Source organism: Podarcis tiliguerta (assembly GCF_965153285.1).
Source record: "Podarcis tiliguerta genome assembly, chromosome: Z".
In the NCBI taxonomy this organism is placed as follows: domain Eukaryota; kingdom Metazoa; phylum Chordata; class Lepidosauria; order Squamata; family Lacertidae; genus Podarcis; species Podarcis tiliguerta.
This window is the reverse complement of record NC_139553.1, coordinates 33,407,599-33,423,048: the sequence shown is the minus strand read 5'-3', so window position 1 is coordinate 33,423,048 and position 15,450 is coordinate 33,407,599. Positions and strand designations below refer to the sequence as shown.

At 42.0% G+C, this 15,450-nt stretch overlaps 2 protein-coding genes across 3 annotated transcripts in view; one reads left to right on the top strand and one right to left on the bottom strand.

Annotated features, from left to right (window-relative positions):
• Positions 1–15,450, top strand: part of LOC310669890 (tigger transposable element-derived protein 1-like) — a 406,885-nt gene that overhangs the window by 42,647 nt on the left and 348,788 nt on the right. The window lies entirely within an intron of this gene.
• PCDH19 (protocadherin 19) overlaps positions 4,900–15,450 on the bottom strand; it is a 140,777-nt gene continuing 130,226 nt past the window's right edge. For both annotated transcript variants that reach the window (XM_083424299.1, XM_083424300.1), the window contains exon 5: positions 4,900–11,361. In XM_083424299.1, coding sequence (XP_083280425.1) covers positions 10,769–11,361 — 593 coding nt within the window. In that variant the 3' untranslated portion in view covers positions 4,900–10,768. The remainder of the gene's footprint in view (positions 11,362–15,450) is intronic.

The following is a 15,450-nucleotide window of genomic DNA, read 5'->3' as shown; positions in this document are numbered from 1 at the left end:
TGGATGTGCTTTGTACACAAGGTATAGATCATGAGCCCATTAGAAGCCATGGGTTACAATCCTTGCCTGGCACAAATCAGCATGGTGCTCTCGGCTATAGTGGAGTCTAGCTGCCTTAACTCCAGCATCAGGCTCACACCCTTGTTGTTTATGTGACTGCTGTCCTTGAAAGGAATAACATTTAGCACATTACTCCTGGCTGGAGCGTGACTCTGGAATCCTTTTGTTTTGTGGAGGTCTATAAATCACCTGCCTCACCTAAGCTGTGCCCCACAGGCCTGTTATTTATGCAAACTTCAATACCAACATGATTATCATCTAAGCACGCTGCGGTTTTAAGACACAGTGAGCTCCCAAAATGTACCCGGAAGAGGCACAGGCTGTTGACAGCTGGCCAGGAAGCTGGGAGGGGGAAAGATATCATAGCGCTGGCATTTCAGACAGCTCAGCCCTGGCGGCAAGCAGGAGCTTTGTAGAATGCATAGTGTAATGATTCTGGGCTAACAAGTGTTTGAAGATCATCGGCCTGATCCATCTCTATTACGTCACTCTCATTCAGCATCCGTGAAATCCAAAGGGAACATGGTGCTATTGTGCTTGTAGGCTTCTTTCATCCCTCTCCTTTCTCCCCAAAAATCCACAATCTACCACTGGGCAATACCTATATCTGGACCAACCGAAAGGTCACAAAATAATGAGCAAGATTTTGAGTTCTCCAGAATTCTCATCCAGGCAGGTTGTTACATGGAACAGGAAGATGAGGGAAAGTTTCAGAAGCAGACAAATTAGGTTGGATGTTGAAGTCAACATGGAGATTGGAGCAGATGGAACAAATCTCTGCTAGGCACTGAATGAAACAGGTTACATATCTAGGGTTCAGGGGAAATGAACCAGTGGCCACTCCCCATTTTGAAAGCTCAAAGGTCAACTGTTAGAGACCCAAGATGGCTGAAAAATGAAATAGAATTGGTCATGGTTACCTGCCATCCCACACTGAGCTTAAAAGTCCAGGGAGCAGCAATGCAGGGGCAAGCTCCTTGCCAAGAATCAATATGTTCACAAGGTTATAGTAAGCCATATCCTGGTTTACTGTGATGTGCAAAGCAGGCTAACTGCATTTGCAGAAAAACATCAGCGCATGATGAATTCCAGTGATGTGATTAGGGATAGAGGATAAATTTGGTTCAATTCCCATTCAAAGTCAAACCAACCTAATTTACACTTTCTGAAGCAATACGTGAACTGAAACACAGGCACTCTTCACTGGTACGCACTCTTTCAAATCTGCACTTCTCTGAATTTTGCAATGCAGTTCTCCAGTACATTTTTGTAGAAAAAAGCTTATAGAAAATTAAATTGTGCACAAAAATGCATTTACTGGTAGAAAGATGCATTTACTGGTAGAAAGCAATTTACTGGTAGAAAATGCATTTACTGGTAGAAAGCAATTTTACTAGGGGAAAATTGCTTTACAAAAATTTGTATAATGGGCAAAATTACATACAAAAATTGAGTATATTAAGAGAATTTGACACTAAATTGCTGTTGAATTTTCATGAGAACATTTTTTTATTTTTTTTTAAAGCAAGCTGATGTAGAAATGTGGAGAACTGAACTTAAGATTGGAAATTCAAGAAATGGAACTAAAACTGAGTGATTCATCCATCTCTGGATATCACGAGGTTGACATGAGAAACCTCCTGGTGCACAGAAGAGTCCATCTAAAGTTGGCTTTTGTCTTGGCATTGCGGATAATTGAAAGCTGTATTTGACTAACTGAAAGCTGCCCCAGGCTGGCATTTGAGCACACTAGCATGATTCAGCTGGAACAACTAGAATGGGCCACTTTTTTCTGTGGTTATGAAGGGTGGTTATATGAAGATGCCTTTATTGGCCGATTTCCCCCTTGCAGTGTGATATTTCTTCCGTCTTTCCCTATGACTTTTGATAGCAGATATTGTGAATATTCAACATCACTCTATTTTACATTCAGGATTTTGACATCCAAAGATTTTGTGCTGCAGCAGTCAATGTATGACAGCAACTGCCATCCAGCATTTTACTAAATCCTACTGCAAGTCATCTATCAGATACTGTCAATTACCTACTGCAGTATTTGACAGTGTCTGATAGATGGCTTGCTATAGAATTTAGCAAATGGTAAGACAACCCCACCATGAGCAGCCAGTTTCTAAGCTCTATGGCAAGTTCTGATTTTCCCATTTAAGGTTGTATTTTGAATTTTATGACTTTTGCAAAATTTCAACCTTTTACATTGCCTTGTTGGAGTTTTACCTCTAGCTCACCACAGCAACTTCCATAACACCCTCTCCAACCCAACTGCTCATTGCTTTCTTTGGTGTTGCTGCTACATATCTTCCATTCTCATCCTATCACAGTGGTGGGGAACCTTTTTGGCTCAGTGGGCCAGATCTTTAGCTCCTTCCATTCCTGTGGAGCCATCTGGCGTCATGATGATTTCAGGTGACTGACAGCTGATGGGGTCCCACCTAGTGTGTTTTCCATAGAGAATGAGCTGGCGAAACATCAACCAGCAGGATTGAACCCTGCCCCCATCTAGTTACTTAAGTGAGCTAATGACATCCCGTGAGCATGATTGGGAGAAATGGCCACTCAGGTCAGCTTGGACCCCCTGGTGGGCCAAGGTCAGCCTGCAGAACAGAGTTTCCTCATCCCTGCCTTCAGGTGTTCTAAGTCTGCAATCTTAACCATGTTAAGTCCTATTTAATTCAGTGGAACCTATTTTCCAAGAAGTGAGGTTGGGATTGTAGTCCAAACTCTTGAGGGTATGATTCCATCACTCTTGAGTACCACACTGAATCTGCTACATAAAAAAAGATCAAACCAACAGGTTTGGCCATACGTGATGTTGTTAGTTTTGAGCTATAAAATCCAATGAATTCACAAACCTTAAAAAATGGCACTACCTATATATCAACCTTCTAATCACCATGCTTGCATGTCTTCCTGTTGGCTTCCTAGATCTTAGTGGTCAAGTTAGGTCATGTTAGACTTTGTGGGGATCTCCCTATTTAGAAGGTTATGTGTGTTGCTTCACTTGGCTGAAAATCCAGAAAGCCAACAAAGCTTCATTTTAGGGGGATCTGTCCACTATTCTGAATGGGGCCTGAAGTTTTGCCGTAATGGCATCACTGCCCAGAAATATCTATTTCACCACTATTAGGAGGATGCTGGAATGTATGGGCCCTTGATCTAGCCAAACAGGCTTCTTGTTAGCCCCCTCTGTTATGTTCTTCATTCATCAAAGTAGTCCTTGCACCAGTTAGCATCCATGCTTGCAATTCAAGCACCTATCTTTTCTGTGGTGGCTCCTCATTTGTGGAATTCTCTCCTCACGGAGGCTCACCTGTGATCACTTGTGATTTCAGTTTATACCTGCGATATTTGGATGAGGCGTAGTATGAGGAAGGACCACCTGTCTTTGAAACTGTTCTTCTTTCTTGTCTTTTTCAGGACTATAAACCTCATTGCTACTCAGAGGGATATTATCATAGTTGTCAACTTTTCCCTTTTCTTGCGAGGAATCCTATTCAGAATAAGGGAATTTCCCTTAAAACAAGGAAAACATTGCCAGCTATGGATATTATTAATATGCTGATATAGCTAGATGGAGTCTGATATGTGTTGGGTATTCCCTAAGGCCTAAGCAATTTAGCCTAGGACTATTAGATCAATCAACTATGTGTCCTTCCTTCAGTTCCCACTCTTTGACATCCTGCCTGCTATGCTTCGTTGAAAAACTACCCAGAAGCAGTGGCAACCACCGAGTGCATGAAATTGCAATATGTTTGGCCAAGTCATTGCTCCAGTTACTCCAGTACTGTCGCCTTTTTTTGGCAGCAACTATCCAGAATCTCAGGCAATGTCCTATCCTAGCTCTGCTACCAAAGATCCTTTTAACTGGAGATGTTGGGGATTTAACCAAAGACCTTGCACACACAATATGTATGTGCTCTCATCCATCTAAGCAGTAGGTAGATGGTGACCAGGAATGAAGAGAAACAGAAGGAGGAGGTATTGCTACTGTAATGGGCAGTCAACAAAAGCCTCTTGGAACGCCTCTTCCTCTCTCCTGCAAGAGTGGTCCCATTTGTTTTTGGTGAAGTAGATTTGCAAGAATATTCACAGCAGGGAAGGTCTCTTGTGCAGTGGCAGAATGCACACAGAAAATCCCAGGAATCTCCAAGTAGGGCTGGGCAGAACTCCTGAGTGAAACTCTGGGGAGCCACTGCCAATAAGTTTAGACAATACTGAACTAGATGGATCAATGGCCTGACTTGGTATAAGGTCTTAAGTTCCAAAGCAGGCTATGCATGCAAGGGCTCCGCTAGGAGCCACTGCCAATAGGTTTTAGACAATATTGAACTAGATGGACCAATGGCCTGACTTGGTATAAGGTCTTAAGTTCCAAAGCAGGCTATCCAAAGCAGGGCTCCGGTAGGATTGTTGTACGTCCAGAAATTTCCTGGACATAGCCAGGATTTGGTCTTCGGAAGCAGTGTCCAGATGAAAATGGCTGAAATGTCCAGGAAAATATAGCAACCCTTGTCTGGACTCTAGATTTTGGCAAATTTCCTTTAAAATATCTCAGAAACCTCTCTTTTTTGAGATTTTGCAAATAAAGCTCAACAACTTTTGTGTCTGGATTTTCACTTTTTGAAAGATAGCTCAGCACAAAATATGTGGGACAGGGAAGGAATACACCAACGTGTCTAGATAAAGGAATAGAGAAGGATGTGCAGCAAGAGTGATTCTGCTTCTCTGGGCACTTCTTGCTGGACTGATATTTTTTTAAAAAAACAACAACCCTACAAACACAAATCTACTTCAGTTGACAAGCAAACCCACACAGGCAGATTTAACCAAACACTTATTTTCCATTTTTATTCAATAATTGCCTTTAATACTAAAATGCATTAGATTCTTGAAGCAGAGAAATAAAAATCACATCAAAGTGGGGAAAACAGTTTGCATCAGGTTTTTTTAAGAAAGAAAAAAACAATGTGGCAGGTACACCATTCTTTTCAAACAGAGTTGTAATAATTTAATAAAGCTGCTTTATCATCTTCATAAAATAGACAGCATGGTGATTATTTCCCCCACCCCACCCCATTTTTCCCTGTTTACAATGATTCAATCACTGTGAAAATGTACATAACATACATATCAGCATATACAACAAGTTTTGTTCTTCATATTATCAGCAGCAGAGACACGTGAGAAAGCAGGAGAAAACTCAAGTCCCACCAAAATCTTTCCACTGCTAAGCGGGCAACACAAGTGTCTTTAGCATCGCGACGCGTCTCTTTTTTCTCCTTTGCTGCTGCTGCAGGACTTCAAACATTTCTGCAACTTTAGACCTTGGCATTTGATTAGCGCCAGGTGGCATCCGTTGCTGAAAAACACAAGCTTCTGCCAGGTCAGCTCTTTGTCATAAAGATTACAAGATCCCAGCTTGAATCAGCTGAACGTCAGCTGATGCCAGTAACAAATCCATTTTCACCGATGCCACGGTGAAAATCTTGCCGGGTTCCTCCACTAAAGTGAATACAACTTCTATGCCGGGTCAACGATTATCTAAAGCTGCAAAGGCAGCTGTACCAACACGATAATCAATTCCCCCCATTGATCGACAAATGAAGTTTCCATTTGTGATTAGTTTCTCTTCTTTTTTTTCTCTTTCCCGCCCCCCCTCTCCAAGAGTAATTTCAACATATTAATTGGATAACGTGTTCTTTACAACTTGTTTCCTATTTGGAAAAAAAGAAAAGGAAAACATAGTTCACTTCTGCACAATGTGTGTGATCCACAAGCCATCTCCAGCTTCACAATAAAACAAGGGAAATGGCAACAGCCTCATCTTGACAATACAGTTAAATGCTCATGTTCATTCCAGCCATGAATCATATTTTACCAGCCCTTCCCACGCTACTGCCTTTGTAAATTTCATTCAAACAACAACAAAATGGATGTTCCTGGGAGGAAAAAGTATAATTTGACTTGTGAGAGGAACTGCCTGACGGCTAGTCTAGCAAGTAGGCAGAGGGTTTTCCCTCCTTCTAAAATGAACTACCCATAAATCCACTCATGTTATGGTATCTTTGGAGCTAGATACTCAGAGAATAAGCACTGATTAAATTACAACTGTGAATAAAAAGCATTGCTGCAAATCAAAATCCATATTATACCTGACCGGGGGCAGGGGGGAATGCTACGCTGATTCAACAGGTAAGCAAAGCAAGTTTGACAGTGGAGAACGTTTTGCAGGGTGCTAATATGACTTTCCATGAATTGAAAATAACAGTGAAATGGTGGCAACGAAAAATATTTGCAATCCTATCGTTGATAAAGGCAATGGGGGATGGCTCAGGCGCAACAGTGATCCCCCTATCTGGAGCTTTGCATGCTCTACAACAAGCACAGGCAGCCCTTGCATTTGTATATTGGCCCATTCATTTCAAAGGATGAATGGCCTACAAATCCTTCATTGAAATGAATGGCCCTTCAGTGAAATGAATGAAGAAGTCCTTGCTGCTGGGGAGCTTTCATAGGAAGGGCTGCAGCTTAGTTGTAGAGCACATAATTCATATGCAAAGGGTTCCAGATTCAATCACAGTAATCTCCTGCCTGAAACCCCAGAAAGCTACTGGTCATCAGTGTAGGCAGTACTGACAAAGTTGGGCCCATGGCCTGTGAGATGACACAACAGAACACATGCACCCCCTGAGTCATTTGCTTTTGCATGCGCCAACACTTGCACACTACAGAATTTTCTTCCAGAGCAACCTATGGACAGAGGGCATTGATTTCTTGATGTGCTTTTTCTCCCTACACACAGAGCAGCTGCTCTACTTGGACAAGGATCCAACACTAGTGAAGCATGAAAGTGGCTAATGTCAGTAAGCGCAATGTTTTCGCCTATGGATCTACAAATTACAAAATGCCACAAATCTCATACAATGAGTCCTGTGAAATCAGCGCTGGTTGGAGGTGGGAACTGTGAAAGGTGTGTGTGTGTCATGCTGGGATATTAAGCAGAATCTTGTGAGCCAGGTGACCCAGGAGCCAAACTCTTACCGCTGTTGGCATTATAGCTCCAAATACCTCTTGCACTCCCATGGTCTTGACAGTTTGCTAAAGCAGGGCACTGAGCCATCCCTTCTATTCTTTCCCAGCTGCTGGCTGGAAGCCTTCTCCTGCTCTTCCAAATACATAATGCATGCAGACTGGATCCTGCTAGCACTCAGATCTTGGTGCCTATCGCAAATGTGGGGGTCTCTTTACACTAGCAGTACCTATGGATCAGGTCGTATCAAAGGATCATGTTTCCAAGAGTTAGGAATAAGTGAACAGCAATTAAGTGGGCGTGATTTCATTAAATTTTCTTTTTTTTAAAAAAAAGGCAACTTTCAACTTATTGGGCAAAAAAAGCACACTGACAGTCTATAAATTAGATAACTGCATGAAAAAGCAGAACACCAAGCCCTATCCATTTTCTCTACCTTTTTCTAAAGAAAAGAAATTACTCCAGCTTATTTGATCTGCAATCCGATAAAGATTGGAGGCTGTTTTTCTGTAGCTATTTTTTAATTTAAATAAATCAAAAGTGACTAATTTTTTTTTTTTATCAAGATAGGTTAGAGCCAGGAAGATTGTTTCTCTAGAAACCATTATTTTCTGTTGATTGGCAGAGCAAGTGTTGAAACAGCAATATATTTCCTTCCCAGTGATCTCCAAGCTCTGAGGAGTATGTTGTAGAGCAGCAAATTCTATCAAATGTAGGGCTAATAGCAAGAACAAGAGCCCTAACCTGTGCTCCCAACCATCACTGAAAAATTATCCAGTGGGAAATAAAAATAGTAATAATAATAATAAACATTCCATTCAATTCAACTAAATTTGTCCCTCCCTTTTTTACCAAATGTTTCTTATGGGGATGGGATGGGCATCACTTCACAATTTCACACGTGCAAATTTTGTAGCCACGCAAAATAGATTGACGTGGGTGGGAATGATTATTCACCAATGTTCTTGCTTCGAATGAAAGGGATATATCCATAGCGATCAGCAGCACTCTTCTCATATTTAGGCTACGATTCCAAAACACGCTCACTTAACTGTATACAATAACTTCTGAGTAGGCATGTGTAATGACTGCTCTGCCAGTCTGTCTGTTCTTTGATGCACTATTGCCTAGTTTCACTACCTCCATGGGGCACGAAGAAAACGGAATTAGCCCCAGCATTCAAAAGAGCATCCCGTGAGGATGTGCAAACACACATTCACACTAGCACTCAAATGTACCTACATTTTTGCACTCAGTTTGATAAACTTTGATAAACAGAGTAAGTCACACAGCTTATCTGCTTCTGGATGGGTGCCCCACCCCACCCCTACACCCCACCCCAGGCACCTGGCTCATGATGAATGGATGAATCAATTCTGAAAAGTTTGGAAAATCCAAGCCAATCTGCTAAACACACTGTAATGTGCTGTGAAGAGTACCCATCCAGACATGCTGCGCCTCTACCGGATCGACTACACTAACTTCCTCCAACCTCCTCCTCCTTCTGATCAGTTTCTGCTAAGGGCAGATAATTATACCATGTCTTTGCCACAGGCATGATTAGATCAATCAGTTACTGCCAAAGAAGGCACAAAACTTCATTTTCTGAAGTTTCTCCGTGTGTCCCTGGGGGACTCTTTGCTCAGTGCTTCCCTGATTCCAATCAAGAGGCACACCCAGAGGAGGAGTTTTTACTAATGCTAATTAACATGGGTGGCATCCCTCCCCTCCCCTTTTACACACACTAAAAAGTTTCTTGGGGGGCCTAAGAGTAAAAGTGAAAGCCCTATTTAGTTCCCAAGGAAGGAGGGAAGAGGAGTACTCTATGCTGTACGGTATTTCAGAATTTTAGGGGATGGGGCAATGCAATAGCCATGAACAAGGACCACTGTTTCTGGAGCCGTCACAAATGTCCCAAATGAAATTACAGTTTAGGATTGCAATAAAACAATTTAGACTTGGTATGGAGCACCTCAAGAAAGTGGGTGGTCTGCCGAGCTGTGCCCATGTGATTGTGATTTTGAAACAGTGGACAATGTAGTTAAGCAAAATACTAACTTGAATATATATAATGGCAAGGCCATTATTCATGTAAGCATTCCATGCTGCTACATATAAATGGGCGTAAACATTTGCTGGCCTGTTCTCATGAGGTGTTAGGATGTCAACAGCACAGTTGCCTAGACCAGCCATATGGAAAATGGGATGATGCCTGTGGTAAGTACATTTAAGCAAGTCAGGAATGTGCTTGAAATGTTTGCACGAGTAATGATTTAACCTGTGGCCTACAACATACATAAATTAGGCCTTTAAAGCATCCTATTCTTCTGGTTCCTAGATAGGTAAAATAAAAATGGGAGATTTGCAGCAGGAAACCAGCATGTCGTTTTGCAGAAATAATGTCATATTCTTCCTTGGAAATGCAAGGAAAAGGAAAAGGGTGGGAGGGGGGAGAAACTGATCTCATAAAAATTTCAAGACAGTGCATCTAACAACTGCAAATGAGATGCTAGATAACCCCTAAAAGACCTGGGGAAGAAACATTGCACAGTGGTGGAGATAGTATGTGGTACAATCATCTGGCAAAATGACAAAGAGCTATGACAAGATTGGCTCTAAATTTTGCAGTTTCTCCAGGTCTTAAGATTGTTTGTTTGAAGAAAAGGAACGAAAAAAAGAAAACGAACTTGAAAGCATTTCCCATCACTAGACATACAGGAATTTGCAATATCAAATACGATAATAGTACAGAGAAGCATGTGGCAGCAAAAGGTTTCCAAAGGCAGGGGTGTCCACAGCAAAAGAGCAACATCTTAAAAAATACAAATTAGGCTCTGGGTGTGGGATGAGACAGAAAATTCACTGGCCACAGTCCATAACTCCATGGGGTGCTAATGTACATTTGGAGATGTTGAGCATAGAGCCCCTTCCAGCATGGAACACATTGATGTGGCCCCATCTTGCACATCAGAGCTCCCACAAGTGCACCAAAACTGCCGATCAGGGCAACTCAATCTCCAGTTTGCCATGGCAAACGAGCGCCCCATTGCTGAAGTTTGGAGGCATGACAAGGGGAGTACTAAGGGGAAGAGCCATCTCAGTGGTTCAGCATCTCCAGGTAGGGTTAGGAAAGACTCCTGCTCTGAAACCCTGGAGAACCACTGCCAATCAGAATAGAAGACAATACTAAACTAGATGGACCAATGGTCTGACTCAGTAGAAGGCAGCTAATTATGTTCCTAGAGATTACTTGAAACTGAGGTTGTGGTGTGGTTTTTCCTTTAGTGAATTTTGTTTCGTTGGGGGTTTTTTAGATCCAATTCTTCATACAGAACGCCATTTCATAATAAGAGTTTTTGAGCTACAAAAATATATAAATTCAAAATACTTCATAGATAATACTTCCAACCACTGAAATGCCACCACTTCTACCATAGTGGGGAGAAGCTGAAGAATGGTGCTACTTTTACTTAGACCAACACCCCTGCTGCCTGTTGAACCAAGTGGGATTGTCACATTAATGATAGCTTCATATTTTTTTTTTATAAACAATACATTTAGGGAAAGCTTTTAAATACAGCGAATTTGTGAACCATCAGTAAGCCATTAGAAACAATACACACATCCAGTACTGTTGTTTCCTTTCCTTTACAGTGCAACTTAGAGTACTATGTCCTTTAGCCTCTTCACACCAGGTGAGTCCTTCTCTCTACATTCTTGCAGAAGAGGGTTAATCTCATGCATGATATTTTCACTGTCTGCACCCCTCGGCTCCGCCTCAATGGGCCGAGAAGGGCCATTGTTTACAAACGGCTCCAGGTCGCGACTTCCTGGGCAGTGCATTACGTTGTAGGACACTGATGGTTTGCCAGACAAGGGGCTCTTCAGGTGGATAGGCGACATGATGGGGCTGACAGCTTCACAACCATTCCCTGCCTCCCGGACGGCACCGTTTACCTTCGGGCTACAGATGGGCGGATCCACTGTTCTTTTACCTTTCGAGTTGACTGGGCCCCGCTCCTCGGAGACAGGTTCACTCCCCTCTTTGCCAAATGTTGCAAAAGTTCTCTTTGTGCTACAGTCTTCGTAAAGCTCTGTATCCACAGTGGTAGCTTCTATGGAGAGGGACACGACATTCCTTCCATGCTCAGGGGATTTTGCGCGGCTGGGCACAGGGTTCCGGGGCATCCAGCATCGGTCAGAATGGCCAAGGATCCGGCACTCTTCCCGGCAATGAAATCCCTCAGTCTGATCTGTAGAGAGAAAGACAAAGAAGGGCAGGTGATCTATCATGAGCTGCTACACCCAATCCGAAATGTTCACTTGCTGAGGCTTAGCTCCAAGACCTATTGATAAACGACACTACAAGGAAGAATGCAGAGAAGAAACTTGTTCTCAAAATTGCCAGCTTGGAAGATTTATTGCATTTCATCACATTTCAGAAGGCAGGTTCCTTCTTCTGGGGAACAATCTACAAATAATTAAAAATATAAAAGCCAACTATTGGTGCAGAGGCGCAATCATACACAATGCTATTAAAAACATTTGAACCATTTGGAATATATGTAGTATGTAAGAGAGAGAGAAAATATTATTACTATTATTACTACTACTACTACTACTATTATTACTTCTTCCCAATACCCTTACCAGGTTGAGTTCACTACAAAATTATATATAGTTATCAAACAAACAAAACAACTATAAAACAAAAGAAGTGTAAGTACAATTACAAACTGTTCCATATATAAAAACACTTAAAAACAGGGCCAGTACAGATGCAGACTGGGTTATAAAAAAAATCTAGCCATCATTTAAGACCATTATATCATCAGTAGTATGAGTGGTTGGGACAATGTACAGTACAGTACAGTACATCATATCATATCACATCATATCAAATCAAAAGCACACTTCCATCTAGTCACCAGACCCAGAAACTGCTTAGTTTCAGCAAGATTGTCTTATGTGCCTTCAGACAATGCCCTGGGAACAGGCGTATCTACACCACAGCTCAAGAGTCATGCTCTCTGCACAGAGAATCCTGGGAACTTGATTTCTTATTAGTAGTAATTGGTTGAATATGACCGCTTGGTGCAGACAACTAAGTATACCTGAATACTTTTGGTCAGATACACATGCCTCTGGTGTGGTTTCATATTCCTACTTCAGCCAGCGGTTTTTTTAAAAAAGAAAACCAATTAGTGTTTGAGGGCATAACTACAGCGCAGATAAAGTAATTCAGCAATCATTTCTTCTCCCAGGGAAATTGTTGGAATTGTGATTATGTAAGCCACAGACAGGCAACTTCAGCCCTATGGGCTGAATGTGGCCCCCAAGTGCTCTTTATGAGGCCCTTAGGACTCTCTCCAGAACTGCTCCACACATTTTTCGAGGGCTCCTGCCTGGAGGAATGTCTTGTGACAGTGCCTCCTGCTTACCTGATTGCAAGTGGTGGGGTGTATAAGAATCTATGACTTTTGCATGGCTAGAATACAGTCTTCTTGCCATACAAAGGGAAGAGTCGTGCCCGTTGATCTTTTGTCTTTGGCCCCAACTGCCACTGGCATGTGGCCCCCGGGAAGTTGCACGTGCAGGAATGCAGCCCTTGAAAAAAGCTCCCCCACCCCTACTATAAGGCATGTAGAAAAGGAATTACCTGCAAGGACACTAGGGAATCCATTAACAGCTAAATTGGCATAAAACCTACTACCTACGTTTGTAGGGTAGATTTCCAGGAGAACTGCGATTCTGCCTATTTTTAATCCCATATACACACCTCTCGTTTCTATAACAAGTAGTAGACATTGGCAAAGTGACATTTTAAAGGGCTGTTTTTATCGCAGTGGGTTTCTCTCCCCTGCCCCCACTTCTATTATTATTTTAACAGGTTGAAGTTCAGCCTCCAACAGGCTAGGTGTCGTTCAGAATTTCTGCTGCTGCTGTCAGAACAAAAAGCTGAAGGGAAACACATTACGATGGGAAATAAATTAAACCACGTTCAGCCTGCGTGGCTGGCTGCGTAGGAGTCAGCATTTTCTTCTTCCTATTGCCAGCGCTAAAAGGCATTGTGCTTTAAACCTTGCTCGACATGAGATATCCAAGTATAAACTCCACACCAGGCAATGAATTTTGCTGGCTCCTCTTTTTATACTTTAGTTGATTTGTACTTGATTTCCAACAGAACTGCAGTGGTGTTTGTAGGCACCTACCAGTCTGAGAGGGGCTATAAACAAGAATTCTGCTCAGATTCACCATGTAGCCAGATATTTACTCATGCCAGGTGATGTGCCACAGTTACTTAGGGGTGACTATATGATGCTTGTTTTACCTTTTAGCCACAGTATGAGGATTAACAACAGAAAAACAAAAGTTAACTTTGTGAGCTCTTATGATTCCTAAAGGACTTATACAGTACTTTGAGCCTGGAAGGATAAATATTCACTGTCCATGCATTGGTCTGAGGACCTCAGGGCCCTGGCGGCATTTGAACATATTGCATATAGATATCAATCTCACATGGAAACCTATTTGGCCATCTGGAGACGTTCTATTAACTTATCTATTTAATTTAAGTTGTGTGTACTGACAGTTATTGTTTCCATAATGTGAACTGATACTGTATATTATTAGTAGTAGTGGTAGCTGTATCTATATTTTATTTATATTAATTCTTTTTTTCCCTTTCCCCCTTTCTTTTACTTTTTAAATTTGCAAATAAAAAAATGATTCGGTTTTTTTTCCCTAAGACAAAGGAACAGGGCAAAAGAGGGTATGGATGTCTAATTATCCATCAGCCCAAATGCCCCCTGAAAGCTAGTTGTTATATTTAACATGCTCTATACTAGGAAGGACAGCAAAGGGTACATTGGAAGTGATATCACTCCACATGACAAAGCAGCTATAGACCCCCTCCCCCCCCAAAAGCCATAGGAAGTACTGTATTTTTTGCTCTATAAGATGCACCAGACTATAAGACGCACCTAGTTTTTGGAGGAGGAAAACAAGAAAAAAATATTCGCAGCGAAAGCAGCGATCCCTCTCACTGTTCTGGCTTCTGGGATAGCTTTATGGTAATTTAGTACTGTGGATGTATTGTTCCCCCACCCCTCCTGGACCAAAATGCCGTGTTCTGAACAATAAAGCAACAACCATAACCCAAATATGGATCTTGAATTCACATAGTCTCACAATGTTTTAGTGAACATACAAGAGAACATTAAATAGTTCATGCATGGCACTTATCAAAGAGATCCAATCACATTTTTTAAAAGGGCTTACATGTCCCTAGAGAGTGAATGCCTGATAAAACTTCATGAACATAGGTTAAAGGTGAACATCACAGCTCTATAAGCCTATTGAGTTTCCTGACCCTCTGAATAATCTATTATGCATTTCATTTTCTGCTAATGAAGTACTAATAATATCTCTATCAAACTCTTGGAGATTTCCATCCTAGATGCAACCAAAAGGAGCACCAACAATTGTCTATATGTATTATCCTGTCGTTACTTGGTATTAACAATAAAGAGCACATAAATAAAGGAGGCATCCAAGGGAGGAAATGTTGTAGTAAAGGGTGACTTCAATTACCCTCACATTGACTGGGTAAATGCATGCGTCAGTCACAAAAAGGGGTGAAATTATCAAGCTACCCTAAATGGCTGTGCCCTAGAACAGCCAGTCATAGAATTGGTAAAAGGAGGGGGACCCTGAACTTCATTACACATATCAGGGTTAGCCTCTTGCCACCACAAGATGCAGTAAGAGCAACCAAGTTGGACAGCTTGAAAAAGGGGTTTAAAATAAATTCATAGAGGATAAGGCTAATGACAGCTAATGGCCAGGATGGCCTTTTACAACCTCTAGTACTGGGGTAGGCAATCTAAGGTCTGTGGGCTGGATGCGGCCCAATTGCCTTCTCAATCCAGCCCACAGACGGTCTGGGAATCAGTGTTTTTTTACATGAGTAGAATGTGTCCTTTTATTTAAAATGTATCTCTGGGTTATTTGTGGGGCATAGGAATTCGTTCATCCCCCCCCCCCCCAAAAAAAATAGTCTGGCCCACCACAAGGTCTGAGGGACAGTGGACCGGCCCATGGCTGAAAAAGGTTGCTGACTCCTGCTAGTATCAGAGGCAGGCATGGCTGTGAATACCAACTGCTGGAGAACATGACTGGCAAGAGCACTGTTGTACTCTTGTCCTGCTTGTAGGCTTCCCATAGACATCTGGGTGGTCACTTTGAATGCCATGATGAAGCAAGGCTCTTTGTACATTCTTACAACCTGGACCTACCTCAGTAATAAAGCATGAGCCCAATCCCTAGTATCTCCGGTGAAA